This window comes from Balaenoptera acutorostrata, chromosome X, assembly GCF_949987535.1.
Source record: "Balaenoptera acutorostrata chromosome X, mBalAcu1.1, whole genome shotgun sequence".
NCBI classification, from domain to species: Eukaryota; Metazoa; Chordata; class Mammalia; order Artiodactyla; family Balaenopteridae; genus Balaenoptera; species Balaenoptera acutorostrata.
Window position 1 is genome coordinate 1,154,876 of NC_080085.1, and position 27,592 is coordinate 1,182,467.

Consider the following 27,592-nt stretch of genomic DNA (forward strand, 5'->3'; position numbering starts at 1 on the left):
TCCTCTGGGGGGGGGGGGTGAGAATGTCCTGGAACTCTGGACAAGACCACGTGCAGAAGCTTGGCCCTCGGGGCCTGGGGCCCTTCGGGGGATCTGTTGACCCCCATGGACCGCGTCTCAGAATGGTGTTCATGAAAGCTTAACCTGAGCTAGATAAGATTACAAAGGAGATGGTGGTTATTGGAGTACAGGTAGCAACTATTTCAAGCACTCTGTGGTCGAGGAATACGGGTGCTCGTCTGCTACACCCTAAACACAAGGTGATGCATTTAAAATCGAGGCGGCTTTGAAAGGTTCACCCACGATGTAGTGGACGTGAGTGTTTCATCCCTTCTCGTGGCTGAATGAATGTTATGTGCAGTGAAAGTGCCAGACACAGAAGGTCACAGGGCGTGTGACTCTGTTTATAGGAGACGTCCAGGACAGGCAAATCAGACAGACAGGAAGTGGGTTCGTGGTGCCAGGGCCTGGGGGAGGGGGATGGGGAGTGACGGCTCATGGGGACGGGGTCTCCTTTGGGGGGAGTGAGAAGGTTCTGGAACCAGACAGAGGTGGTGGTTACACAACATTGTGAATGTGCTAAACGCTGCTGAACTGTTTAGTCTAAAATGGTTAAAGGTGATTCCTGTGCTACTTGGATTTTTGCTTCAATGAGAAGTGGAGGGAAGTTAGAGTTGGACTTTACGCTGTAGAGAGACAGGGGTGGCGGGTGTGTTGAATGAGGTGTGAGCGGCGGGTGCTGGCCTTCGGCCGGATGCACTGGGAACCCAGGCCGTCCTCGCTTTGGGGTCCAGGTGGTGAAGGTCGCCGTGTGCAGAGCCGCTGGGCGGCGGGTAGGGGCAAAAGCCAGTCTCCGCTTGCTTGAGGGCGAGGCTGGGCCTGTCTCGTGGAGAGCACGATCCCTCCAGGCTGTCTCGAGTGAGCCTCCAGCCTCACCACGTGGCAGCTGACCGTCCTCGGGGCCTAGAGATGCCCCGAGCTTGGCCACGCTGGCGGGAGGGGAGGGGTGTGAGGGTCTGCGGCAGAAGGACGGGGCGCTGTCTGCAGCTGGTGGTCCATGCAGACCCCCCGCATCGGGGAGGGCACTGCCCGCCGGCAGGGTCCCACGGTCTGTGCGGCCGCTGTCGTGCACCTGAGGACGGTGTGACTCCTCCTGGCCACGTGGTCACACGCGCGTGGTCTGGGCGGCCATTGTCCTCGAGGCGGGTGCTCAGATTCAGGAAGGGTGGACCGAAAAGGGGAGCGAAGCGTCTTCCCCATCCAAGCCCCGGATCCCCCGAATGCTACCCGGGGACCCCCGAGGGCCACGACGCCTATCTCAGCGCCACTGAGATAGACGGAAGAGGACCTCACAGAAAACAGAGTAACTTGCTGCCTTCCCCTGGCTTGAACACGCGACCTGGCTGTGCTCCCATCCCGTCCCCAGCCGGCTGGGGCTGCCCGCTCTGTACTCGGTGCCAACTGCGTGCTCACAGGGCGCTCGGTGGCTGGTAAATCTTGGGAGGAAAGTCGCTTTGCTGCAGCAGTTTCGTGCCAGGTGCTGTCACCCGTAACAGAACCAGCGCAGATGCAATTGTACTAGAATAAAACTTAATACGACCTGAACAGAACGAGAGAGTTAATAAAATCTCCACAGAATAAAGCTGAATGCAGCCTTAAAAGAATAAGTCGATAACCTCTCAATAGAAGCGTGATTACAGCTTTACTATAATAAGAGTTAATACAACCTCACTACATAAAAGCTAACACCGTCTTAATCAGATAAAACAATACAACCGTTAATAGGACAAGAGTTAATAGAATCTCAATACGATAAGAGGTTCATCCAACGTTAAGAGAATAAAACGTACTACAACCACATAGAATAAGAGTTCATAAAATCTTCATACACAAAGAGTGACTACAGCCTTAATACGGGAGCTCATACAATCATAACAGGGTAAGAGGTAATGCAAACCTCACAGAACGAGAATCAACACAACTTTAACAGAAGAAGAACTAGTACCATCTTCAGAGAATACACCTTAACACATCCTTAGTAGAACGAGACTTAATAAAACCTTAATAGAAAAAATCTGAATACAACCTTCATGGAATGAGAGTTAATAACATCTCAATAGAACAGGAGTGATTGCCATTTACTATACCAGGAGTTAATACAACCTCACTACAAGAGCTAATACCATCTTAATAGGATACAACTTAGTGCAGCCTTAATGCAGTAAGACTTCATGTGACCTTAATAGGATAACAGCCAATAGTACCTTAAGAAGAGTAGATACAATCTTAATAAAATAAGAGTTAATGCAACCTTAAGGGAATAGGAATGGATACAATCTTAAGGAGAGTTAATATAAAATATAATCTTCGTAGAGTGAGCCGTTGATGAAACTTTATTTTAATATAATGGTTCTCAAGTGGGGACTGTGCCCCCGGGGGCACACTTGTCAATGTCTGGGGACATGTTTGCTTGTCACAGCTGGGGAGGGGGTACGGGGAGCTCCTGACATCTGGTGGGTGGAGACCAGGGAAGCTGGTCCACACCCCGCAGTGCCCAGCACGCCCCGCATCAGAGGATGATCCAGCCCCAAACATCGGTAGTGCCGCTGCCTTAATAGAATAACAGTTACTAGAACCTTAATAACAGAATTAGGAATTAACACAATAGTATTACACTCCCCTCTCCCACACGCATTTGGAGGGCTTTCCAGTGTAATCGTGGGTCGGGAAGCAGCAACTTCCCTGGTTAACATAGACACAGGTCTTATTTTTATGCTGTTAAAACAAGCTTCATAGTAAGTGTGGGAAACACATTGTCTCAAGAAACCATCTCTCCACTGTACACCTGAAACTAAGACAACACTGTAAACCAACTCTACTCCGGTAAAATTTTTTTTTAATTTTTTAAAATGAAAAAGAATAGATAAACAATAAGGACCTACTGTATAGCACAGGGAACTATATTCAATATTTTGTAATCTATATGGGAAAAGAATCTGAAAAAGAATGTATACATGTATTCTTTTATATATAACTGAATCACTTTGCTGTACACCTGAAACTAATACGACATTGTAAATCAACTCTACTTCAAAAAAATACAAATAAAAATTGTACCCGAAATCTAGGGTACAATTCTGGAAAAAAAAAAAAAAGAAAACTGTCTCTCCTCGTGGGGCGTTTATGGATACACCTCTCATGGCCAGTATTATCCCAAACCATGTGTGCAAGGGAAAAAAAATGCATTGATGGTTTATTCATTTTTTTTACCCTTTATGTATTATTTGGAGGCACCCTAGTCACTTCTTTAGATGGAGAGAGAAAAAGAGAAAATAAACCATCTTAAGACTCTCGACACCAGCAGGTAGGGAACACCACTGACACCTTAAGGGGAAAAAAAAAGGAATGCGTATATTTCCTTGTTTGGAAAATGAAAACAATGCAGAAGGAAGGGTCCAGAATGAAAAAGCAGAAGGCCCTGTCTGTCCCCCATCCCCCGAATTTCTGCTCCCAGGTGATCACTGTGACTAGCGAGGGACAGAGGGAGGATTATAGGATTCTGAAAACCCACGTGTGGTTTCCCGTGGTTGCATGTGCCCCTCGCTATCCCTCGGGCGTCCCCTTTGGGGACCTCAGAGTCCCTCACGGGGGGCGTGCATTTCCCAGGACAGGCTCCTGCTGTTCCCTCTGCAGCCTGATGCTGTTCCGGGCGGGTTCCGTGAAGAGCTTCTGTGGATGGACAGGGCGGGGGCAGCTGCTGCAGACGCCTGGACCTCCCAGGCTCCCACACCTTTGCTCCTGCCCGGCTGGCCAGCCCATGAATGACCCCCTTGGCCCCTGCCTCTAGGGGGGCAGCCCCCACCGGGCCCTGGCGCCCACCCTCCCTGGGGACCAATCCATCCTCTCCATGGGGCAGGATTAGGGCTCAACCCCTCAAACAGCAGGAGCAGTCTCTTCTTGGGTGCAAGGTGGAAGCATCATTTTAAAAATGTTTTTATTGTGGTAAAATAGACATACTATAAAATTTACCATTTCAACCATTTTTAAGGGCACGGTTCATTGGCATCAGGTCCATTTATATTGTTGGGCAACCATCCCCACCATCATGTCCAGAACTTTCTCATCTTCCCAAACTTTGTCCCCATTAAACACTGACTCCCCCTCCCCGAGCCCCTGGACCCACCATCTACTTTCTGTGAATTTGACTCTTCTAGGGAACCCCGATACGTGTCCTTCTGTGTCTGGCTTCTCTCACTCAGCATCATGTCCTCAAGGTTCGTCCACGTTGTACCTGGATCAGAATTCCCATCTTTTCTAAGACTGAGTCATATTCCATTGTTTTTACACTGTATTTTGTTTATCCATCCATCCATCAGTGGACACCTGGGTGGCATCCACCTTTTGGCCATTATGCAGAATGCTTCACGTGAACACACGGGTGTCCACGCTATCTGTTCGGCTCCCTACTTTTGGTTCTTTTGGGTCTACACCCAGCAGTGGAATTGCTAGATCCTATGGTCATCCTATGCTGAATTTTTTGAGGAACTGCCCTGTTTTCCTGAGCACTTCCAGATGCATGCTCCCTCCCCACGGTGTGTGCGTCTGAGCGTGGTTCTTAAGAGAATTAAAGCTGAGTCTGGTTTCTGCCGTTGCCCCGAGGTTCTCTTCGCCGCCTGTGAGCTGGGAGTCTTTGACCTTCTGGCCGAGGCCCCGGAGGCCCTGGGCTCGGCTGCAGTGGCTGCACGTCTGGGCGTCAGCTCCCGAGGGACAGAGCTACTGCTGGACGCCTGTGTGTCCCTGAAGCTGCTTCAAGTGGAAGTGAGGAGAGAAAAAGGTAAGCATCCTGGCTATTTTGAAGGAGGCATTTTAAAGGTTCACCCTCAGCACATTTTTTTTTTTTCTGTAAAGGGCCAGAGAGTAAGTACTCTCAGCCTTGTGGGCTGGCCGCGTGGTCTCTGCAGCTGCCACCCATCTCTGCCTTTGGCGCACCCAAGCAGCTGGAGACAAACAAATGGGCGGGCCAGGGTTCCAATAAAACTTTATTGACAAAACAGGTGGTGGGCCAGGGTTCCAGTAAAACTTTATTAACAAAACAGGTGGTGGAATGGGGTTCTAATAAAACTTTATTGATAAAACAGGTGGTGGGCCAGGGTTCCAATAAAACTTTATTGACAAAACAGGTGGTGGGCCAGGGTTCCAATAAAACTTTATTAACAAAACAGGTGATGGAACGGGGTTCTAATAAAACTTTATTGATAAAACAGGTGGTGGGCCAGGGTTCCAATAAAACTTTATTGACAAAACAGGTGGTGGGCCAGGGTTCCAGTAAAACTTTATTAACAAAACAGGTGGTGGAATGGGGTTCTAATAAAACTTTATTGATAAAACAGGTGGTGGGCCAGGGTTCCAATAAAACTTTATTGACAAAACAGGTGGTGGGCCAGGGTTCCAATAAAACTTTATTAACAAAACAGGTGATGGAACGGGGTTCTAATAAAACTTTATTGATAAAACAGGTGGTGGGCCAGGGTTCCAATAAAACTTTATTGACAAAACAGGTGGTGGGCCAGGGTTCCAAGAAAACTTTATTAACAACACAGGTGGTGAAACAGGGTTCTAATAAAACTTTATTGATAAAACAGGTGGTGGGCCAGGGTTCCAATAAAACTTTATTGACAAAACAGGTGGTGGGCCAGGGTTCCAATAAAACTTTATTGACAACACAGGTGGTGGGCCAGGGTTCCAATAAAACTTTATTGACAAAAACAGGCAGAGGGCCAAAACCAGAGAGCAAACGTGGGATGTCATTTACCAACGCCCAATCTAGAGGTTTCCTCAGGCTGGTGTATGCACTGGAACCCCAATGAAGTATCCAAGGAACAAGATACAAATGTGAAAAAAAAAGTCTCTAGGGAGTAATTTTCCATCAAGCTGAATTGATTCAATTCAGGGGTTGCCATTTATGATGAGAGTATATTATTTTGGTGTTGAAGCTGCTTTTCTCTTACGGAAGGTGGTAATGGTAGGTGGGGTTTTTTTTTGTTTTTAATGTCCTTCCTTTGCAAAATTCAAAATTGTCAACCCTATGTCAGTCATCCAGATGGTTCTTTAGAGTTTTGTCAATCCGTGAAATTGCAAAGTGTAGGGACTATCGCTTGATAGAACAGGAGTGGGTGGCCCGGAGGTGGGAGGGGTGGGTGGTGGGCTTTTTTCTTGCAGCAAGGACTTGTGTACCTGTTGGATTTCTGGGGTGCAAACAGCGGGGGCGAGTTAACTTGAACAGGAAGACATCATCTGAGGGGTTGACGGCGCTCAGATAGCCCGGCTTGGAAATCAAGCAGGTGTCAGCCACACCACGTGAGCAAGCTTTGCAGGTCCCCCTCCCGGCCCCCACTGCAGCACTGCCCCTGAATGCCCAGCGCATGCTGAAACCCGGCCAGGACACACCTGTGGAGGATGCTGGACGTTCTGTGGGAAGCATGTGGGGGTGGGAGGAGCCTGTGGTCCCCGCTGACACGCGGCCCAGGCAGGTGAGCATCTGGGCAAGTGCGCAGGCTAGGAAGCCCCGTGACGGCAGCATCCACTCCGGCTCTGCCTCTGGGGTCCCCGTGGAGACCCGCAAACACTGGGCAGGTACACATTGTGCAGAAGCAATGAAAAGCTAGATCCTTCCTCCTCATGAGCAGGACAAGCCGCTCCTGTCCTAGGAGGGACGCCATGAACAAGAACAGGACCACGCTGGACCCCAAGCACCGCAGCTGGGCCCCCGGGACGGGCTCAGGCACCGGACGAGCCTTTCGGACATGTGGCCCCGAGATGCCCAGGGCCGTCCCCCCTTGTCGGGGCCTGGAGGGATGGAGTGGCTTAGGGTCCAGCCGGGGAGCACGGTGCCGTCTGCCCCGGGGGCTGTGGGCCTCCTGCACCTTGTGGGGAAGATGACGGCCCCACCAGGCTCGGGTCCCTGCTGCACAGCTGAGCTCACCCAAAAAGCGCCCCTTTCTCCCCTGATCTTTGTTTCCTCTGCACAAGTCGGGCTGTTGCCCCCATATGTCCATTTTAAAACCAGTTGTTATTTAAAGGTCCGCAGACCGTAATATACATTTCCCTCGGGCTCATTGGCTGTTTCACCCGCTCCACCGGATCGCCCCGTGGGATTTGCCAAAGCTGAACCCAGCAGGTGCGTCTGCTTCCAACAGGTCAGCCGGTCCTTCAGGACGAGGGTCCAGCTGTTGGGATTTCCATGGTCCCAGGCAGGAATCGCGCTTCGCGCAGGATGTTGCCAATGCTGGTGTCGGCATGTCGGCGATGCCTCGGTATCTAATGCGTTTTGGGTTTTTTTTCCTCTGTTCTGTGTGTTTTCAGCTGTGTATGAAAGCACAGAGCTCGCCAGCACCTACCTGGCCAGAGCCAGCCCCAAGTCCCAGCAGGACATGCTGCTGTACACGGCCAGGACCACCTACCTGTGCTGGGGCCACCTGGCCACGGCTGTCAGGTGGGTGCGGTGTCGGTGGCGCTCCTGAGTCCCAGGGCTGCCTGGGGGCTGGTTTCAGGGCATCCGAGGAATCGAAATGTCGGGTTTCTTGTAGAACCAAATGCGACAGCATTAGATTTGGGAATCTGGAGCAGATGTGTGAAGTCACCTGGTGTCGACCGACGGGATTAATCTAATGATGTCGTGATGAGAATCCTTTTGCTTCAGGAGTCTCCAGGGGAAGTAGGGCTGCCCCAGGGCAAAGCAGGAGGATAATCTGGAACATGCGGGTGGAAAACCCTGCGTGCTGCTCTCTGTGTGATCGCCGTGCTCCGCACCGGGCTTCTCAGCCTCACCCGCTGGCATCTGGGGCTGGAGGACTCTCTGATGCGGGGCGTCCTGGGCCCTGCGGGGTGGGGGGCAGCTTCCCTGGTCTCCACCCGCCAGGTGCCAGGAGCACCCCTCCCCCCAGTGCGACAACCAACAATGTCCGCAGACATTGACAAGTGTCTCCTGGGGGCAAAATCAGTTGTAATTGGGAATCACTATGGTAGAGACAGGTGGATAGAGCTATAGATAAGTGACAGATATTGATAGATCAATATTATTAGATAAATACTGATAGATAAGTAATGATACATTATAGATGATAGATGATTGATAAACAATATTGATAGTTTGATAGGTGATTGATAGATATAGATATTGATAAAATGATAGCTATTGATAGCTATGGATAGATGATAGATAGATGGATCTATAGATATGTGAATCTATAGGTAGATGTTATTGGTAGATAAATATTGTTAGATAAATGCTGATAGATAGTGATCAATAGATGATATTGACAGATGATTGATAGGTAATACGGATAGTTTGAGAGATAGATGATGATGGATAGACATTATTGATAAATATTGATAGAAGATGATGAATATTGATACGTGGGTCTAGATAGATGATAGAGAGATAGATGAATACAGCAGTCCCCAAGCTTTCTGACACCAGGGACCGGTTTCATGGAAGACAGTTTTTCTACGGACGGGGCGAGGGGGGTGGCAGGATAATTCGGGCAGTAATGCAAGCGATGGCGGGATAGTTCAGACGGTAATGCGAGCCGCAGGGAGCGATGGGGAGACAGATGAAGCTTCGCTCGTTTGCCCACTGGTCACCTCCTGCTGTGCGGCCCGGTTCCTAACAGGCTGTGGACCGGTACCGGTCCGCGGCCCAGGGGTTGGGGAACCCTGGCTGAATAGATAGATAGATAATAAATGATAGATAATAGAATTATAATAGGTGACTTACAGAGAGAATCTCTGATGCTAGGTCAGGGTTTCTCAGCGCTACTGACATTGGGGCTGCGTGACTCTGTGATGAGGGGCGTCCCGGGCCCTGTGGGGTGTGGGGCAGCTTCCCTGGTCTCCACCCGCCACGTGCCAGGAGCTCCCTCTCCCCCCAGTTGTGACAACCAACTGAAGACATTGACATTGTTGAGAACCGTGGCTCTACATTTTCTGTCTTAATTATTTTAACTTAAGCCCCATCTTGAGCCTCCGGTAGCTTAGCTGTGAGACCCCGGGGACCCAGTTATGCCACTGGTTTTGGAAAAGATACAGGTCATCAGATTCACGCTTATCATCGTTGTTTGACTTCACATTTCTCTTCCAAAGTCACACCCACGTGAGACTCACTGCGCACGTAGTGTCGATGCTGTTCTGAGCGTCTCCAGGTGGCCCAGGGCTGGTGTGTCAAGTGCATCAGGGTCGGGCCCACAGCTTGGAGCCAAGGGGACTCTCAGTAAGTCTCTGAGGGAGACCGAAGCGTCAGGGGTCTCGTGTCACAGCCAGACAAGAGGGCCCAGTAGGGGCAGTGGCACCGCAGAGCATGGACGCCCGTCTAAAGGGCCAGCCCCCCGTCAGCTCACACCAGTTGTTCCCACGCGGCTGTGGGGTGACAGCTGCCCCAGCTTCCGAGCTTTGTGTTTTAGGAGAAGCAGGGTGTCTCGATTTTAAGGGGACGTCCCCTGAGTTTTTGACCTTCAGGCCCGTTCAGTTAAAGAAAGAAGCCGTGAGCAGCAAAGCAAGCACAGCACGAGCTGGACACAGCCCAGTGGACACTGCCCGAGGGTGCAGGTAACCAGCAGCGCCTCCACGTCTCCGCAGCTCTGGCTGGACCCTCTGGAGTCGGTCCGAGGGACTTCAGTGCTTTGTCCCATGTGCAAAAGGAGCCTGGTTTTGGAGCAGTGGAGAGGAACAGTCTTCTTCCTTCTGCCTCGTGCTGGTGTGTCTGGGTCCCACGCGTAGGCACGGATTTCTGCTGCTGTGTATTTTTCATCAGCGTCTCCCGAAGGTCAGGTGGGAAGGAGATGCCTCACCTGACCGAAGGCTGGGTCACCTCATATCCGTGGAAGGTGCAGGGGGCTGATTGCGGCCAGACTAGATCCAGGATGGAAGGGGGACACACCGCAGGGAGACAGCACACCTGTACATCAGGGAGCCGGGCAGCGGGGCCCAGGAGGACCCAGAAATCCCCCGGCCCCACCCCCGGCCTCAGGGGAGCCGGAAGAAGCTGTGGGTAGACCCGCTGGCCCTCCATCTGCAAGGAGGGTCCCGTCCCCAGGTGCCAGGGGCTGCGTCCGCCTGGACCGAGGCGTCGCCCCATTTCACGTCATCTTTACACTCTCTTTAGACTGTCGTTCGTTTCTTCTTTCCTCACATCAGAGAGGCCTGCTAGACGGGTAACCTGCAGCTCTGAATGTGCAGTTATTTATTGCAAACTAGAAAGGAATTCCTGAGTGTCTTGGGTTACTTGTTTCCTGTTTGTTCTGTCTGCGATGTAAGGATGGGGTCTGTGAGCGCCAGTGTGCGGTAACTAATGGGCAGTAAAGTCTCAGAACCTGAGTGATGCCCGCCCTGTTTTCAGAGACGGGAAGAACCAGTATCTGAAGGCCTTTGGGGTTCCCTCCGAGGAGCTCTTCACTGTCATCTACAGGTCACGCCAAGCACCTTTTTTTTTTTTTGGCCTTGCTGAACGGCATGCAGGATCCTAGCTCCCCAACCAGGGGTTGAACCCGAGCCTCCTGCATTAGAAGTGCAGGAGTCTTAACCACTGGACCGCCAGGGAAGTCCCAAACACCTGCTCTGATAGGGTTATGCTTATTATATTTTAAAATTTTATTGAAGTGTAGTTGATTGACAGTGTTGTGTTACTGTCTGCTGTACAGCAAGCGACTGAGTTATACACATATATACAACCTTTAATATTCTTTTCCATGATGGTTTATCCCAGGATATTGCATAGAGTTCCCTATGCTCTACAGTAGGACCTTGTTGTGTATCCATCCTGTATATACGAGGCTGCATCTGCTAATCCTGACCTTCCAACCCTTCCCTCCCCCACCTCCTCCCCCTTGGCAACCACTAGTCTGTTCTCTGTGTCTGTGAGTCTGTTTCTGTTTCATAGATAAGGTTCATTTGTGTCATATTTTAGATTCCACATATGAGTGATATCATATGGTATTTGTCTTTCTCTGACTTACTTCACTTACCTGATCATCTCTAGGTCCATCCATGTTTCTGCAAATGGCATTATTTCATTCTTTTTTATGGCTGAGTAATATTCCATTGTATATATGTACCACATCTTCTTTATCCATTCATCTGTCGATGGACATTTAGGTTGCTTCCATGTCTTGGCTATTGTAAATAGAGCTGCTATGAACACTGGGGTGCATGTATCTTTTTGGATTAGGGTTTCATCTGGATATACACCCAGTAGTGGGATTGCTGGGTCATATGGTAATTCTATTTTTAGTTTTCTGAGGAAACTCCATACTGTTCTCCATAGTAGCTGCACCAACTTACATTCCCACCAACAGCACAGGAGGGCTCCCTTCTCCCACACCCTCTCCAGCACTTACTGTCTGCAGACTTTTTAATGATGGCCATTCTGACCGGTGTGAGGTGATACCTCACTGTAGAGTCACGCTTATTTTTAAAAGAAATACAGGGCTGAGGAAGTGTGTCCAAATAGAGCAAAACAGAAGGAAGTTGATATTTAATTTAAAATTTTAAAAAACCCCAGATTTGGCAGTTCTGATGTTTGTGTGGATCAATTCCCTGTGTCGATGCCAATATTTTAATCTTCATTTTAAAGTAGAAAAACAAGGCCTTGTTTTGATTTGGCTGGAGTGATGCAGGGAATACTTTTTTCTTTTTTTTTTTTTGTGGCTTTCTGTAGAAAGACGCAGGTCTGGGGTTTTGCATGAAGCGCTGGTGTAAACGTTTGGAGATGGTGATGACTTCGTGACTATTTTCAGTGTTTGGCGCTGCTCACAGGGGCAGCAGGAAAAGCACAAAGGATGGGGGTGTAGCTGAGGGTCCTCTACGAGCTGGCGCCTGTGCTCCCCTCCTACCTTTCTCCCCCCTTCACTCCCCTCCCCACACTTCCTACACTGAGACCAAACCCACACAGCAGACTCCGCAGAGGGGCCAGAGGAGAGAGGGACCCCCAGGCCCTCCTCACCTACCCAACATCCTTGAATCCTTCTCCGCCCCCTCCCAAGACCCCCCGCCCCGTCCCGCAGTCTCTTCCCCACCTCCGCGAATCCCCCCCCCCCCTTTGGAGACCTGGCCCCCGCGTGTGTGGACTCCCTCCTGGACTTGCAAAGGGGCCCAGGTCGCCTTGCCCTCCGCCCTGTGGGGCGGGGGACATGCCCTGGATTTCCCTGACTCTGACCTGCTCTTACGATGGAAATGATGCCAAAAATCTTGTCTCTCTGGGCACCGATGCCAAATGGAAATACGGAGACAGAGTTTTGGAGGAAAAGAGAGAATCGCTGTACCCTTTGCCAGGCAGAGAGGGAACATAGCAGGCCGAGGGTGGTGGCTGTCACCCTTCCCGCGCGTCTGTGACCTCGGAGGTGAGTGTCTGCCCCGTACCTTGGAGCTGGGTTTGGAACTCGGAGAGGGGAACGTATGAATCCTCGGTTTTTAAAAATTGAAGTCTAGTTGATGTACACTGTTGTGTTAGTTCCAGGTGTACAGCAGAGCGATTCAGTTTTATACATACATATATATATATATATATATATATATATTCTTTTTCAGATTCTTTTCCCTTATAGGTTGTTACAGGATACTGAATATAGGTCCCTGTGCTCTACAGTAGGTCCTCGTTGTTTGTCTGTTTTGTATAGAATAGTGTGTGTATCTGTGAATCCCAAACTCCTCATTTATCCCTCGCCGCCCCCCTTTCCCCCTTGGCAACCACAAGTCTGTTCTCTATGCCTGTCTGTTTCTGTTTCATACATAAGTTCATTTGTGTCATATTCTAGATTCCACTTAGAAGTGATATCATATGATATTTGTCTCTGACTCACTTCACTTAGTATGATCATCTCTGGGTCCATCCATGTTGCTGCAAATGGCATGATTTCATTCTTTTTTATGGCTGAGTAATATTCCACTGTATATATGCACCACATCTTCTTTATCCATTCCTCTGTCAGTGGACATTTAGGTTGCTTCCATGTCCTGCAGGGAAACATTGCTGCAGTGAACATTGGGGGTGCATCTTGGGATCTTTTCAGATTATGGTCTTCTCCGGATATACGCCCAAGAGTGGAATTGCCAGTTCATACGGCAGCTCTGTTGTGTAGTTTTCTGAGGAAGCTCCATACTGTTCTCAGTAGTGGCTGCAGCAATTTACATCTCCACCCACAGTGCACAAGGACACCCCTGGTTTGAACAGTTCCCGGTGACCCCGTGAAGGAGGAAGATGGAAATCCCAGTTCAGACAGCAGGGAACAGCTTCCTTTCACTTCCCGGAGGCTGTCGTGGCCGCAGCTCCTTACCGTAGCCAACTAGCAACGGCTCCAAGGACGAGGGCGTGGGGCACAGACGTGGGTCTCCGTGTGGGCAACAGTCAGAACCCTCTGGGCGGGGTTGGAGGGTGGTCTGCTGAATCTCCGAGAGCAGAGTCTTCTCATGCTGCCTTCCTGGTGGAGGAAAATACCGTGTGAGCCTGCAGGGATCAGGAGAGTTTACCGGGGTCCTGGGGGACAGATGTCACTCCTCCCTTGGGGACCTTATGCTGTGATGCTGATGGAGATGAGAAGGATGGCCTGCCGTGTCTGGGCGTTGGACACTGGGCGGCTCTTAGAACAGACGCAGGACTGGGTGGGTGGTCCTCCTCCCTGTCTTACGGGATAAGGAGGTGGGGCTCCGTTGAGGTCGAAGCAGCAGCGGCGAGCGCCGCCCCTTGGTCTGGTTTCGGGAAACCCTGCGGCTCGCTCCGCGACCCAGCGCTGCTTCCGCATAGAGGAGGAGGAAAGCACGGGTCCGCCTTCGGATAGGGATGTGAGGCTTCAGAAAATCATCTCTGGTGCACAAGGGGTGTCTTTGCCATGTTGGCTGGTAGCACGTTCCTCTAAGCAAGAGCAGACTTGCAATTGCTCTGCCTTGGGGGCAGCTGGGCATGAAAACACAAGACAGGAGGGTCTCCAGGACCTGGGACGTGCATGCCGCTGGCGTCTGGGAGGGTCCCCCTTGTTTCTCACTGGGGCGTCCCTTGGAAATGTCCCCCACAGGGACTCATGGGAATATCTCACTCCAGCATTTGCCCAGGGCTTCCTCTGCTTGGCTGTTGTCTGTCTTCGGGTGGACAGATGCCCCGGCACGAGAGGACACAGTCAGGTCAGAGTCTGTGTGGAAGGCTGGCGTGCGGGTCGGCCCAACCAGGAAGACCCCCTAGATTCCAGGGCTTGTAGGTGAGCCTGTAACTATGGAGACCAGAGTGTGGGTACCACCCAGGTCCCCACCCTGTCACGTCCTGTGTCCGCTTGCAGGTGGTTCCAGGGCTCTGGCCAAGGCGTGCATGTCTCTGTACCCGGGGTCTCAGGTCACCGTGTTTGACATCCCAGACGTGGTCCAGATGGCAAAGAGGCACTTCTCATTCCTGGAGGATGAACGGATCGGCTTCTGTGAAGGTGGGTTTCCAAGTACTGTCTGTGTCCACGGGGAAATGGATGCATCACGGTGGGGCGTGGGATAAGGTGGCGGTGGATGGTCAGAGTGGGTTCCTCCACACTCCAAATATACTCCCCCTCAGCCTAGAACTGTGAGTCATGACACATGGAAAACTCTGGGAGGGTATGTTGTTTTCTTGCAATTAATTCTTTCTTGAGTATTGTACTGGGTTCAACAGTGTCCCGTCCAAATTCATGTCCACCTAGAATTTGTGAATGGGACCTTATTAGGAAATAGGGTCCTTGCAGATGTGATGAAGTGAAGGATATGAGATGAGGTCCTCCTGGAGGAGGGTGGCCCTACATCCAATGACAGGGTCCTTCTAAGACACAGAATAGGAGAGACACAGACACAGAGGAGAAGCCCCGAGAAGACAGAGGCAGAGACGGGAGGGAGGCGGCCACAACCCAGGGACGCCTGGAGCCCCCAGAAGCTGGAAGAGGCAGGAAGGACCCTCCCCTGGAGCCTCTGGAGGGAGCGCAGCCCTGGGACACCTTGACCTCAGATGTCTGGTCCCCAGGATGGGAGAGGATGGATTTCCTGGTCTGTGGCCATTTCTTACGGCCACTTCAGGGCACCCACACAGGCATCTAAATCCAGGTCATTTATGAATGACAGTAAATGACATGGGTTGAAGTTAGGATCAGGGGTCAGTTCCTGACTCAGAAGCTTGAGAAGCTTCTCAGGCTTTCCAAGGCTCAGAGACTACAGCAGCTTTGCCAAGAGCTGGAAGGGACGTCCTCTTGCTTTGGAAACGTGGGGTGCGGCTCCCAGAGATGGGCTGTCCCAGGAACTATGGTCTAACCAGCAGACGCCCTGTACCTCCATTTATGGAGGAAACTGGCCTTTTGTGGTTCTTTTTTTCTGCTTGCTCAGAAGAAAAACACCAGCTGGGGATATTATTTCCGTCCACTCTTAGATCTGCTGTAAATTCACTATGATTATTATTATTTTTTTTGGCTACACCATACGGCTTGTGGGATCTTAGCTCCCCAACCAGGGATTGAACCTGTGCCCACTGCAGTGGAAGTGTGCAGTCTTAACCACTGGACCACCAGGGAAGTCCCTCGCTATTATTATTATTTTTAAAATCACCTCCACGGGACTTCCCTGGCGGTCCAGTGGTTAAGACTTCATCTTCCAATGCAGAGGGTGCAGGTTCGATCCCTGGTCAAGGAGCTAAGATCCCATATGCCTCACGGCCAAAAAACCAAAACATAAAACAGAAGCAATATTGTAACAAATTCAATAAGCACTTTAAAAATGGTCTACATCAAAAGATCTTTAAAAACAAAAAATCACCGCCAAGTTCATGGCATCTCATGGGACAGGCCATCAGCATTGCATCTGGGGCCAGATGTGGGGTAGACACTCCCGAAATGTTGACTGATCCAGACGAAGGATCATCTCCTTTTGAACAACTCTGGATCTCATAGGCTGATTTCAAGGTGACAAGAACGTGCTGAATCGTGTCCTTGAAGGGCTGGATACCATCTTTATTTAAAATTCTGAAATTTGGGGACGTCCCTGGTGGTCCAGTGGGTAAGACTCCACAGTCCCAATGCAGGGGGCCCAGGTTCGATCCCTGGTCGGGGAACTAGACCCCGCATGCACGCTGCAACTAAGAAGTCTGCATGCCGCAACTAAAGATCCTGCGTGCTGCAACTAAGACCTGGTGCAGCCTAAATGAATAAATAAATAAAAATAAATATTTAAAATTCTGAAATTGTGACCATCAGGAATTTGGTGGGGGGTGTGGGGGGCTTAATGCTGATTTTTTAAAAATTCTTTTTAATTTTTATTTATTTTTGGCTGCATTGGGTCTTCGTTGCTGCACGCGGGCTTTCTTTAGTTGCGGCGAGTGGGCGCTACTCTTTGTCGCGGTCCACAGGCTTCTCACTGCAGTGGCTTCTCTTGTTGTGGAGCACGGGCTATAGGCATGCGGGCTTCAGTAGTTGTGGTGCATGGGCTCAGTAGTTGTGGCTTGCAGGCCCTAGAGCGCAGGCTCAGTAGTTGTGGCGCATGGGCTTAGTTGCTCCGTGGCATGTGGGATCTTCCCGGCTCAGGGCTCGAACCCGTGTCCCCTGCATTGGCAGGCGGATTCTATTTTTTTTTTCCAGTTTTTTTTTTTTAATCAGCCATCAATTTTATATACATCACTTTATACATGTCAATCCCAATCGCCCAATTCAGCACACCACCATCCCCACCCCACCGCTGTTTTCCCCCCTTGGTCTCCATACGTTTGTTCTCTACATCTGTGTCTCAACTTCTGCCCTGCAACCCGGTTCATCTGTACCATTTTTCTAGGTTCCACATACACGTGTTAATATACGATATTTGTTTTTCTCATTCTGACTTACTTCACTCTGTATGACAGTCTATAGATCCATCCACGTCTCAACAAATGACTCAATTTCGTTCCTTTTTATGGCTGAGTAATATTCCATTGTATATATGTACCACAACTTCTTTATCCATTCGTCTGTCGATGGGCATTTAGGTTGCTTCCATGACCTGGCTATTGTATATAGTGCTGCAATGAACATTCGGGTGCATGTGTCTTTTTGAATTACAGTTTTCTCTGGGTATATGCCCAGTAGTGGGATTGCTGGGTCATATGGTAATTCTATTTTTAGTTTTTTAAGGAACCTCCATATTGTTCTCCATAGTGGCTGTATCAATTTACATTCCCACCAACAGCGCAGGAGTGTTCCCTTTTCTCCACACCCTCTCCAGCATTTGTTTTTTGTATATTTTCTGATGATGCCCATTCTAACTGGTGTGAGGTGATACCTCATTGTAGTTTTGATTTGCATTTCTCTAATAATTAGTGATGTTGAGCATCTTTTCATGTGCTTCGTGGCCGTCTGTATGTCTTCTTTGGAGAAATGTCTATTTAGGTCTTCTGCCCATTTTTGGATTGGGGTGTTTGTTTCTTTAATATTGAGCTGAATGAGCTGTTTATATATTTTGGAGATTAATCCTTTGTCTGTTGATTCGTTTGCAAATATTTTCTCCCATTCTGAGGGTTGTCTTTTCGTCTTGTTTATGGTTTCCTTTGCTGTGCAAAAGCTTCGAAGTTTCATTAGGTCCCATTTGTTTATTTTTGTTTTTATTTCCATTACTCTAGGAGGTGGATCAAAAAAGATCTTGCTGTGATTTATGTCAAAGACTGTTCTTCCTATGTTTTCCTCTAAGCGTTTTATAGTGTCCAGTCTTACATTTAGGTCTCTAATCCATTTTGAGTTTATTTTTGTGTATGGTGTTAGGGAGTATTCTAATTTCATTCTTTTACATGTAGCTGTCCAGTTTTCCCAGCACCACTTATTGAAGAGATTGTCTTTTCTCCATTGTATATTCTTGCCTCCTATGTCATAGATTAGTTGACCATATACATGTGGGTTTATCTCTGGGCTTTCTATCTTGTTCCATTGATCTATGTTTCTGTTTTTGTGCCAGTACCATATTGTCTTGTTTACTGTAGCTTTGTAGTATAGTCTGAAGTCAGGGAGTCTGATTCCTCCAGCTCCGTTTTTTTCCCTCAAGATTGCTTTGGCTATTCGGGGTCTTTTGTGTCTCCATACAAATTTTAAGATTTTTTGTTCTAGTTCCGTAAAAAATGCCATTGGTAATTTGATAGGGATTGCATTGAATCTATAGATTGCTTTGGGTAGTATAGTCATTTTCACAGTATTGAGCTTTCCATTCCAATAACATGGTATATCTCTCCATCTGTTGGTATCATCTTTAATTTCTTTCATCTGTGTCTTATAGTTTTCTGCATACAGGTCTTTTGTCTCCCTAGGTAGGTTTACTCCTAGGTATTTTATTCTTTTTGTTGCAGTGGTAAATGGGACTGTTTCCTTAATTTCCCTTTCAGATTTTTCATCATTAGTGCATAGGAATGCAAGAGATTTCTGTGCATTAACTTTGTATCCTGCAACTTTACCAAATTCATTAATTAGCTCTAGCAGTTTTCTGGTGGCAGTTTTAGGATTCTCTATGTATAGTATCATGTCACCTGCAAACAGTGACAGTTTTACTTCTTCTTTTCCAATTTGTATTCCTTTTATTTCTTTTTCTTCTCTGATTGCCGTGGCTAGGACTTCCAAAACTATGTTGAATAATAGTGGTGAGAGTGGACATCCTTGTCTCGTTCCTGATCTTAGAGGAAGTGCTTTCAGTTTTTCACCATTGAGAATGATGTTTGCTGTGGGTTTGTCATATACGGCCTTTATTATGTTGAGGTAGGTTCCCTCTATGCCCACTTTCTGGAGAGTTTTTATCATAAATGGGTGTTGAATTTTGTCAAAAGCCTTTTCTGCATCTATTGAGATGATCATATGGTTTTTCTTCTTCAATTTGTTAATATGGTGTATCACATTGATTGATTTGCGTATATTGAAGAATCCTTGCATCCCTGGGATAAATCCCACTTGATCGTGGTGTATGATCCTTTTAATGTGTTGTTGGATTCTGTTTGCTAGTATTTTGTTGAGGATTTTTGAATCTATATTCATCAGTGATATTGGTCTGTAATTTCCTTTTTTGTAGTATCTTTGTCTGGTTTTGGTATCAGGGTGATGGTGGCCTCATAGAATGAGTTTGGGAGTGTTCCTTCCTCTGCAATTTTTTGGAAGAGTTTGAGAAGGGTAGGTGTTAGCTCTTCTCTAAATGTTTGATAGAATTCACCTGTGAAGCCATCTGGTCCTGGACTTTTGTTTGTTGGGATATTTTTAATCACAGTTTCAATTTCATTACTTGTGATTGGTCTGTTCATATTTTCTATTTCTTCCTGGTTCAGTCTTGGAAGGTTATACCTTTCTAAGAATTTGTCCATTTCTTCCAGGTTGTCCATTTTATTGGCATAGAGTTGCTTGTAGTAGTCTCTTAGGATGCTTTGTATTTCTGCGCTGTCTGTTGTAACTTCTCCTTTTTCATTTCTGATTTTATTGATTTTAGTCCTCTCTCTCTTTTTCTTGATGAGTCTGGCTAATGGCTTATCAGTTTTGTTTATCTTCTCAAAGAACCAGCTTTTAGTTTTATTGATCTTTGCTATTGTTTTATTTGTTTCTATTTCATTTATTTCTGCTCTGATCTTTATGATTTCTTTCCTTCTGCTAACTTTGGGTTTTGTTTGTTCTTCTTTCTCTAGTTTCTTTAAGTGTAAGGTTAGATTGTTTACTTGAGATTTTTCTTGTTTCTTGAGGTAGGCTTGTATAGCTATAAACTTCCCTCTGAGAACTGCTTTTGCTGCATCCCGTAGGTTTTGGGTCGTCGTGTTTTCATTGTCATTTGTCTCTAGGTATTTTTTGATTTCCTCTTTGATTTCTTCAGTGATCTCTTGGTTATTTAGTAACATCTTGTTTAGCCTCCACGTGTTTGTGTTTTTTACATTTTTTTCCCTGTAATTCATTTCTAATCTCATAGTGTTGTGATCAGAAAAGATGCTTGATATGATTTCAATTTTCTTAAATTTACTGAGGCTTGATTTGTGACCCAAGATGTGATCTATCCTGGAGAATGTTCCGTGCGCACTTGAGAAGAACGTGTAATCTGCTGTTTTTGGATGGAATGTCCTATAAATATCAATTAAATCTATCTGGTCTATTGTGTCATTTAAAGCTTCTGTTTCCTTATTTATTTTCAGTTTGGATGATCTGTCCATTGGTGTAAGTGAGGTGTTAAAGTCTCCCACTATGATTGTGTTACTGTCAATTTCCTCTTTTATAGCTGTTAGCAGTTGCCTTATGTACTGAGGTGCTCCTGTGTTGGGTGCATATATATTTATAATTGTTATATCTTCCTCTTGGATTGATCCCTTGATCATTGTGTAGTGTCCTTCCTTGTCTCTTGTAACGTTCTTTATTTGAAAGTCTATTTTATCTGATATGAGTATAGCTACTCCAGCTTTCTTTTGATTTCCATTTGCATGGAATATCTTTTTCCATCCCCTCACTTTCAATCTGTATGTGTCCCTAGGTCTAAAGTGGGTCTCTTGTAGACAGCATATAAATGGGTCTTGTTTTTGTATCCATTCAGCAAGCCTGTGTCTTTTGGTTGGAGCATTTAATCCATTCACGTTTAAGGTAATTATCGGTATGTATGCTCCTATGACCATTTTCTTAATTGTTTTGGGTTTGTTTTTGTAGGTCCTTTTCTTCTCTTGTGTTTCCCACTTAGAGAAGTTCCTTTAGCATTTGTTGTAGAGCTGATTTGGTGGTGCTGAATTCTCTTAGCTTTTGCTTGTCTGTAAAGCTTTTGCTTTCTCCATCAAATCTAAATGAGATCCTTGCCGGGTAGGGTAATCTTGGTTGTAGGTTCTTCCCTTTCATCACTTTAAGTATATCATGCCACTCCCTTCTGGCTTTTAGAGTTTCTGCTGAGAAATCAGCTGTTAACCTTATGGGAGTTCCCTTGTATGTTATTTGTCGTTTTTCCCTTGCTGCTTTCAGTAATTTTTCTTTGTCTTTAATTTTTGCCACTTTGATTACTATGTGTCTTGGCGTGTTTCTCCTTGGGTTTATCCTGTATGGGACTCTCTGCGCTTCCTGGACTTAGGTGGCTATTTCCTTTCCCATGTTAGGCAAGTTTTCGACTATAATCTCTTCAAATATTTTCTCTGGTCCTTTCTCTCTCTCTTCTCCTTCTGGGACCCCTATAATGAGAATGTGGTTGCGTTTAATGTTGTCCCAGAGGTCTCTTAGGGTGTCTTCATTTCTCTTCATTCTTTTTTCTTTAGTCTGTTCCGCAGCAGTGAATCCCACCATTCTGTCTTCCAGGTCACTTACCCGTTCTTCTGCCTCAGTTATTCTGCTCTTGATTCCTTCTAGTGGAGTTTTCATTTCAGTTATTGTATTGGTCATCTCTGTTTGTTTGTTCTTTAATTCTTCTAGGTCTTTGTTAATCATTTCTTGCATCTTCTCAATGTTTGCCTCCATTCTTATTCCGAGGTCCTGGATCATCTTCACTATCATTATTCTGAATTCTTTTTCTGGAAGGTTGCCTATCTCCACTTCATTTAGTTGTTTTTCTGGGGTTTTCTCTTGTTCCTTCATCTGGTACATAGCCCTCTGCCTTTTCATCTTGTCTGTCTTTCTGTAACTGTGGTTTTTGTTCCACAGGCTGCAGGATTGTAGTTTTTCTTGCTTCTGCTGTCTGCCCTCTGGTGGTTGAGGCTATCTAAGAGGCTTGATGGGAGGCTCTGGTGGTGGGTAGAGCTGACTGTTGCTGTGGCGGTCAGAGCTCCATAAAACTTTTTGGCAGGCGGATTCTTAACCACTGCGCCACCAGGGAAGTCCTTAATGTTGATTTCTAAAACCATTGTATTAAAATATATTGAATCTCAATGACCCAGTTTTGGGGCCCCTTAAATTTTGTGCGCACAGGCAGTGCCTCACCCTGATCTTAACCCTAATACCACCCCTGGGGAGTCTTCCTCTTACTTCTTGGAGATACACGATCAGTGTTACTTTGGTGCCTCGTTTGGAAAATGGGTGAAGAAGCAGACTTTGGAGGTTGGGGGAATTAAGTGAAATACTACTTTATTATGTGCTGTTACCCCGTTGAGGTTGGGTGTCTGCGATTGGTCCCCAAGGGCAGCTGGTAGAAGGTGCAGGCATGTCGACCTTCATTCCTGGGTCTGCATTCTCTCCAGGCTGTAGGCAAACGGACGCCTGACCGAATTTGGCCCTTGGGCCGTAGTTTTCTAAGAAAAACCCCTGTCTTTCTTCATTGAGTGGAAGAAAATCCATTTGGAGGAACCTCCTTCTCCGTGCCCTATCTCATGGGGGAGTATTCTGGGGTCCATATTTCCTGGGATACTCAGCACAAGGAAGAGAGCCAGGGGATAGCCTCTGTGTCATCCAAGACATCCTCCCCAATTTCTATGAATCTGCAGAGTCTGGACCACACAGGTCCGCTGAGGTAACCCTGTACGGCTCAGGGCTATCCAAGCGCTCTTCCCACATTGATACTTCTTGCAGGAAAAATGGTAGGAGAGTTGAGTGCTGGCCACCACCTAGAGGTAAGAGTCTCTCTTGGGCATTTTTATTCAGTCAGGGAAACACATATGTACCCTGTTGGTCCAGTTTGACTCATCGGAATGGCGCTTCTGATGCATTGCCTGGGACCTCCTGAAATCCATGGCTTAAAGGATGCTGTCTGTTTACACAGGACCTTCGGAAATAAAATAAAAATAAAACCATTGTCCAGATCTGATGGAGGGAAAGGGGCCCCCAAACATCGTTCAGAATGGTCCTGTCTTCACTGAGGTTTCTTTTTGTTCAGGGTCTGGTTGAAAGGTCACCAGCTGGGAAGATCTGGGGAAAGCTCGGTCCATACAGGTGGCCTTTCCCCGCTGGGTGTTGGTGTGGTCCAACGGGATTGAGATGCAGGCTGACCCCAGGGCACTCGCCCTGGGTTACAGGAGATTTCTTTAAGGACCGCCTTCCAGAGCCGGATCTGTGCATCCTGGCGAGGGCCCTGCATGACTGGACGGGTGAGAAGTGCTCACACCTGCTGGGGAGAACCTACCAAGCCTGCAAGACAGGTAGGAGGTAGGGCTGCGTGTCGCTGTGCTGGCAACTCGGGGCAGGGTTGGCAGACTCTCCTTGGGATGCCGGGGACTGAGTTCATGTCACAGGTAAGGGCGTCATCCAACCCAATGGCTCTCCTTCCGCATCAGTAATTAAAACTGACAAAAAAATGGCATGGATAACCATTCTGCAGCGTATCGCAATGAAAGATGGAGGTAGCCGCTGTGTGTGAGGGGGACAGTATCCTGTGAGGTCACCATCCTGAGGGTCCATGAGGACGTGGGCACAGCCTCTGAGTGTGATATGTTCACAGTCCCAGCCGACCGCTGAGGGTTTCCTTGCTTTCGGGATATCACCACGCCTCAGGCTTTTGAATTGCTTCTCCCTCTCCAGGATCGTCCATTTTGCCCAGAAACTGTGGTTCTGTTAGTGGGGAATCATTTTCAGAGGCGGGGTTGCCATTCCTGGGAGGGCAGTGTTTCTAGACCCCTTCCGTGGAGAGAGCTAGGAAGCAGATTGAACACGCTGAGTTATTCACATTTCCATCCATAGGGATATTACCGGGCAGTTACTCAGTTTGTATAACTTTGTCCGCGTGTGGCGTCCTACACCTGGAGCCTTGTTCCTAAGATCATCAATACTACTTGCTTGCCTTGTCCTGCTGTGTGCATGACGTCATTCCAAAGGAGCAAAACCAAGGTTCCTACAAACAAGGGAACTGCCAGGCGGTGCTGTGGCTTGTCTGCAGTTCTTCTGTTTAGCATATCCACGAATTGGTGCGTCCACGGTCACAGAAACTATGGTTGTCGCCCGGAGGTGATGTTGCCTATCGAACCACAGCCTGCTCGTGGCCTTTGGCTTGCTTCCAGTGTTTAGGCCTTGCCTTTACTTTTTTGCGTATTAATTCTTGGATGACTAACACATTTGCATGATTCAAAAACCAAATGCTGATGAAAGGTACATGCAGAGAAGTCCAGCTTGTAATCTGACCCCCTCACGCATATTTCTCCCCAGCTCTTGTAGGAGAGCTGATTTATGCTCTTTTAAAAAAAAAAATTACAAAAATAAATAATAAAGCCGCCATGTTTCCTGGGTGAAGCCACGCCCGGGAGGGACCTGGCACTGGGGCCGCTGCCCACAGCATCCACGGTCACCCTGCCCCTCAACCCCCTTGTCTCTGAGATCCAAACGCAGCACCTGACAGTTTGCATATTTCTCTGGATGGCCAGAACTCTGCAAGGGAAGCCATCGATGATGCTGAAGCCAGGGGCAGCCCTCGGAAGCAGGAGGAGCATGGCTTTGCAGGTCCGGAATTTCTACCCAGCAGGAAGCTGACCTCGGGCACGTCACCTACCTTCTCTGCACCCTCACCCTTCAAATTTAACAGACGGGACTGGGTAATCTCTAAAGTTTGTCTTAAATGCCCTGTGATTCTTTGAATACGTCCAACCAATGCCTCTCAGCTGGGGTGATTTTGCTCCCCGCCCCCGGTTGGGGACACACCTGGCAGTGTCTGGAGTCGTCTTGGGCTGTCTCGCTGGACTGCAGGATGCTGCTGGCCGCTGGTGACTGGGTACCAGGGTTGCTGCGCAACACGCCACAGCGCACAGGGTACCCCGCATCTGAGAGTGGCCCAGCAGCCCCCGACGCCCACAGTGCCGGGCTCGAGAGACTGGGTCCGGATGTGGTCACACTGCAGCTTCCCCGATCCTCGTGGCTGTCACGACAGGACTGGCTCTTAGGGGTGCGTTGATTTCTTAAAAGTCCTCCTGAGCCGAGGGCTCTGGGAGGGTCACGCTGTCTTCGTGGGGGTAGGAAGAGAAACAGGACCTTCTTCAGAAGATGATGGAAAGTCAGCTGCTGGTCCCAGACTGTGCTCCCCAGCGTTGGTCCAGCTCCGTGGCCTGGGGAGGGGCCGTGTAGACTCAGCAGGAAGGACCCTCCAGGGCGCCAGGAATCACCTGCTCTGGCTTCTTCCCAAATACCTCTCAGGACAGCCTGGAGGCAGACATCCTCCTGTTGCCACGGCGACGCTGGACCACTTGGGGCAGGACCGGGATGCCTGTCTGCCAGCAGATGGCGCTGTTGGACGGTTTAATGGACGTTGGCTCCACGGACCAGAGGAGGCTGGGGTGGCCCTAAACGGAGAAGACGCCCCCACTTTATGCCTTTGCCTCCGAAAATGTTAGGTTTCACGAAAACAAGTACCTTTTCATCATTTTCCCCCGTGAAGGGCGATTACAAAGTAAGAATAAAAGGCATCATTCTCCAGGTTCTAAGGGAGGGGACACTGCCCCCAGCCAACACCCTGTCCCGCGGAGAGACACCTTGGGCCGGGTGGATATAAACGTACAGTAGGGCCGGCTGCCTCTCTCGCAGCAGGGCCCTCGAGCCATTGCCGGAAACACCACCTCTTTCTGCAGGTTTTCTGCCCCAATGAAGACTTTGCGTGGTCAGCGGTGATATGGAAGGCCCCGGTCAGCTTGTTTAGAAGAAAAGCTGCTGAAACACACAGCACGGCATGAACCCTTTGGATTAAAAAACAAAAAAACAAAAAAAACCCCACAGTTCTTGTACAAGGTTGTCACAGAAAACGAAAACCCCTTCTCTTTTGTTTCTCTGACGTATTAGCTTCCACGGGGGACGACGATGTATGCTGAACTGATGAACATTTCCCAAAGGACGTGTTTGCCGCTGCCTGGGTCATTGCAATGCCTCCTGCATCCTCCAGACTTGGGGCCCCAAGTCTGCACAAAGTAGAACCCCTTTGTGTGCAGGGGCCGAATGCATCCATTCATGTAAGTTAACGGTTCCTTACAGCAGAAACTAACACAGCACTGGAAAGTAACTATACTCCAATAAAAAGTCATTTTAAAAATTTTAAAAAGGGACTTCCCTGGCGATCCAGCGGTTTAGACTCCGGGGTCCCAATGCAGGGGGCTCGGGTTCGATCCCTGGTCAGGGAACTGGATCCCACACGCCGTGGTGACGGTCCCGCCTGCCGCAAACTAAGACCCAGCGCGGCCACATAAATAAATAAATATTTTTTAAAAATTAAAACAAAACTTGGCCTTTCTGGCTTTTTTCACTCCTGCAGAACGACCGTGTCTATGGGAAAAGCATTGAAGGGAAATATGGTATTGAAGGGAGACGGCAGTAGGCACACCCAAAACGCTCCTCTTTTACAAAGCTTTCACGCCTAGGATCTCATGGGACCCCTTGGGCCGAGTGTGCAAAAATGGACTTGCCGGGCTTGTGCAAATGCATGCAGGGAGACGCGAAGGAGCAGAGACTGTCCTGTTTGGAATGATGCACCAGGGTGGGACTGTCACCCCCAACCCCTGGCCCGTGGAGACGCTGGTGATGAAACTGTGCTGGAGATGGCTTACGGGGTCCTCCAGATCCACTGGGGTTCATCTCTGGGCTGCCCTGTGCCCATGTGATTGACACCTACCTGGCTCTGTAACTGCCTGATTTCGGGGAGGGGGCGTCGGCCAGTGGGTGAGAAGGGGCTGCTGCCTAGCAGGGTTTTCCTGGGTTCTTCTCCCCAAACTGAGCAGCTCTTCCCCTTGGTCTTCGAGACCTGGGGGTGGGGGTGGGGGTGCACCCCCCTGCCTTGGGGATTCCCCTTGGCCGAGCCCACGCTGTAGGAATGTCTCGTCTATGATCTCCAAGACGCTGACCCATACAGGAAGGAAGCAAGTAGCTTCTTCAGTGCCAGGCTGTACAAACGGATATTATTCGGACGTTGTCAGAATTTCAAAGGGCCATCATCAGCTAGACAATACCTTGGCACCGTTTATTTTAAATTTTCTAATGTGATTCCTTAACAAATGTAAATCCATATAGTAGGGTTTTTAAAATATATATATATATTTATTTATGTATTTATTTGGCTGCGCCGGGTCTTAGTTGCGGCACACGGGATCTTTAGTTGCGGCATGCAGGATCTAGTTCCCCGACCAGGGATTGAACCCCGGGCTGCCTGCACTGGGAGTGCGGAGTCTTAACTGCTGGACCGCCAGGGAAGTCCCTGTGCCATGTTTTAGATTCCACAGATAAGTGACATCATATGATATTTTTCTTTGTCTGACTGACTTCACCTAGTATGGCAGTCTCTAGGTCCATCCACATTGCTGCAAATGGCGTGATTTCATTCTTGTTTATGGCTGAGTCATATTCCGTTGTGTATATGAACCACATCTTCTTTATCTCTTCTTCTGTCGATGGGCATTTAGGTGGCTTCCATGTCCTGGCTATTGTAAATAGTGCAGCTATGAACATTATTTTACTTTTTAGAATAATAAGTGATCTTCATGATGCTTATAGATGGACATGGCTACAGAATGGTTAGCTTTGGAAAAGTAGAAATTGCTTTAAAAATTTGTCATTAATAGTAAAACCATCCTCCAGATAACCTGACCCGCCACCCAAGTCCTTAAGCTACCAGCAAATCAAAACCTAATTAGTATAGGAGACTTCAGTTGGGAAAATAGATTCTAAAATTAATCGTAAACAGGTTCACATCTCTCAGGATGGCTACTATCAGAAAA

At 48.2% G+C, this 27,592-nt stretch overlaps 1 protein-coding gene across 1 annotated transcript; it reads left to right on the forward strand.

The window, feature by feature from the left end:
• Window positions 1-512: 512 nt before the first annotated feature.
• On the forward strand, window positions 513-26,865 carry ASMT (acetylserotonin O-methyltransferase). The gene is made up of 7 exons (XM_057538416.1): window positions 513-4,834; window positions 7,363-7,492; window positions 10,394-10,504; window positions 11,862-11,870; window positions 12,325-12,392; window positions 14,319-14,459; window positions 22,931-26,865. The coding sequence occupies exons 1-7, from the start codon at window positions 4,573-4,575 to the stop codon at window positions 23,062-23,064; spliced, it is 855 nt and encodes a 284-aa protein (XP_057394399.1). The 5' UTR covers window positions 513-4,572; the 3' UTR covers window positions 23,065-26,865.
• The last annotated feature ends 727 nt before the right edge of the window (window positions 26,866-27,592 follow it).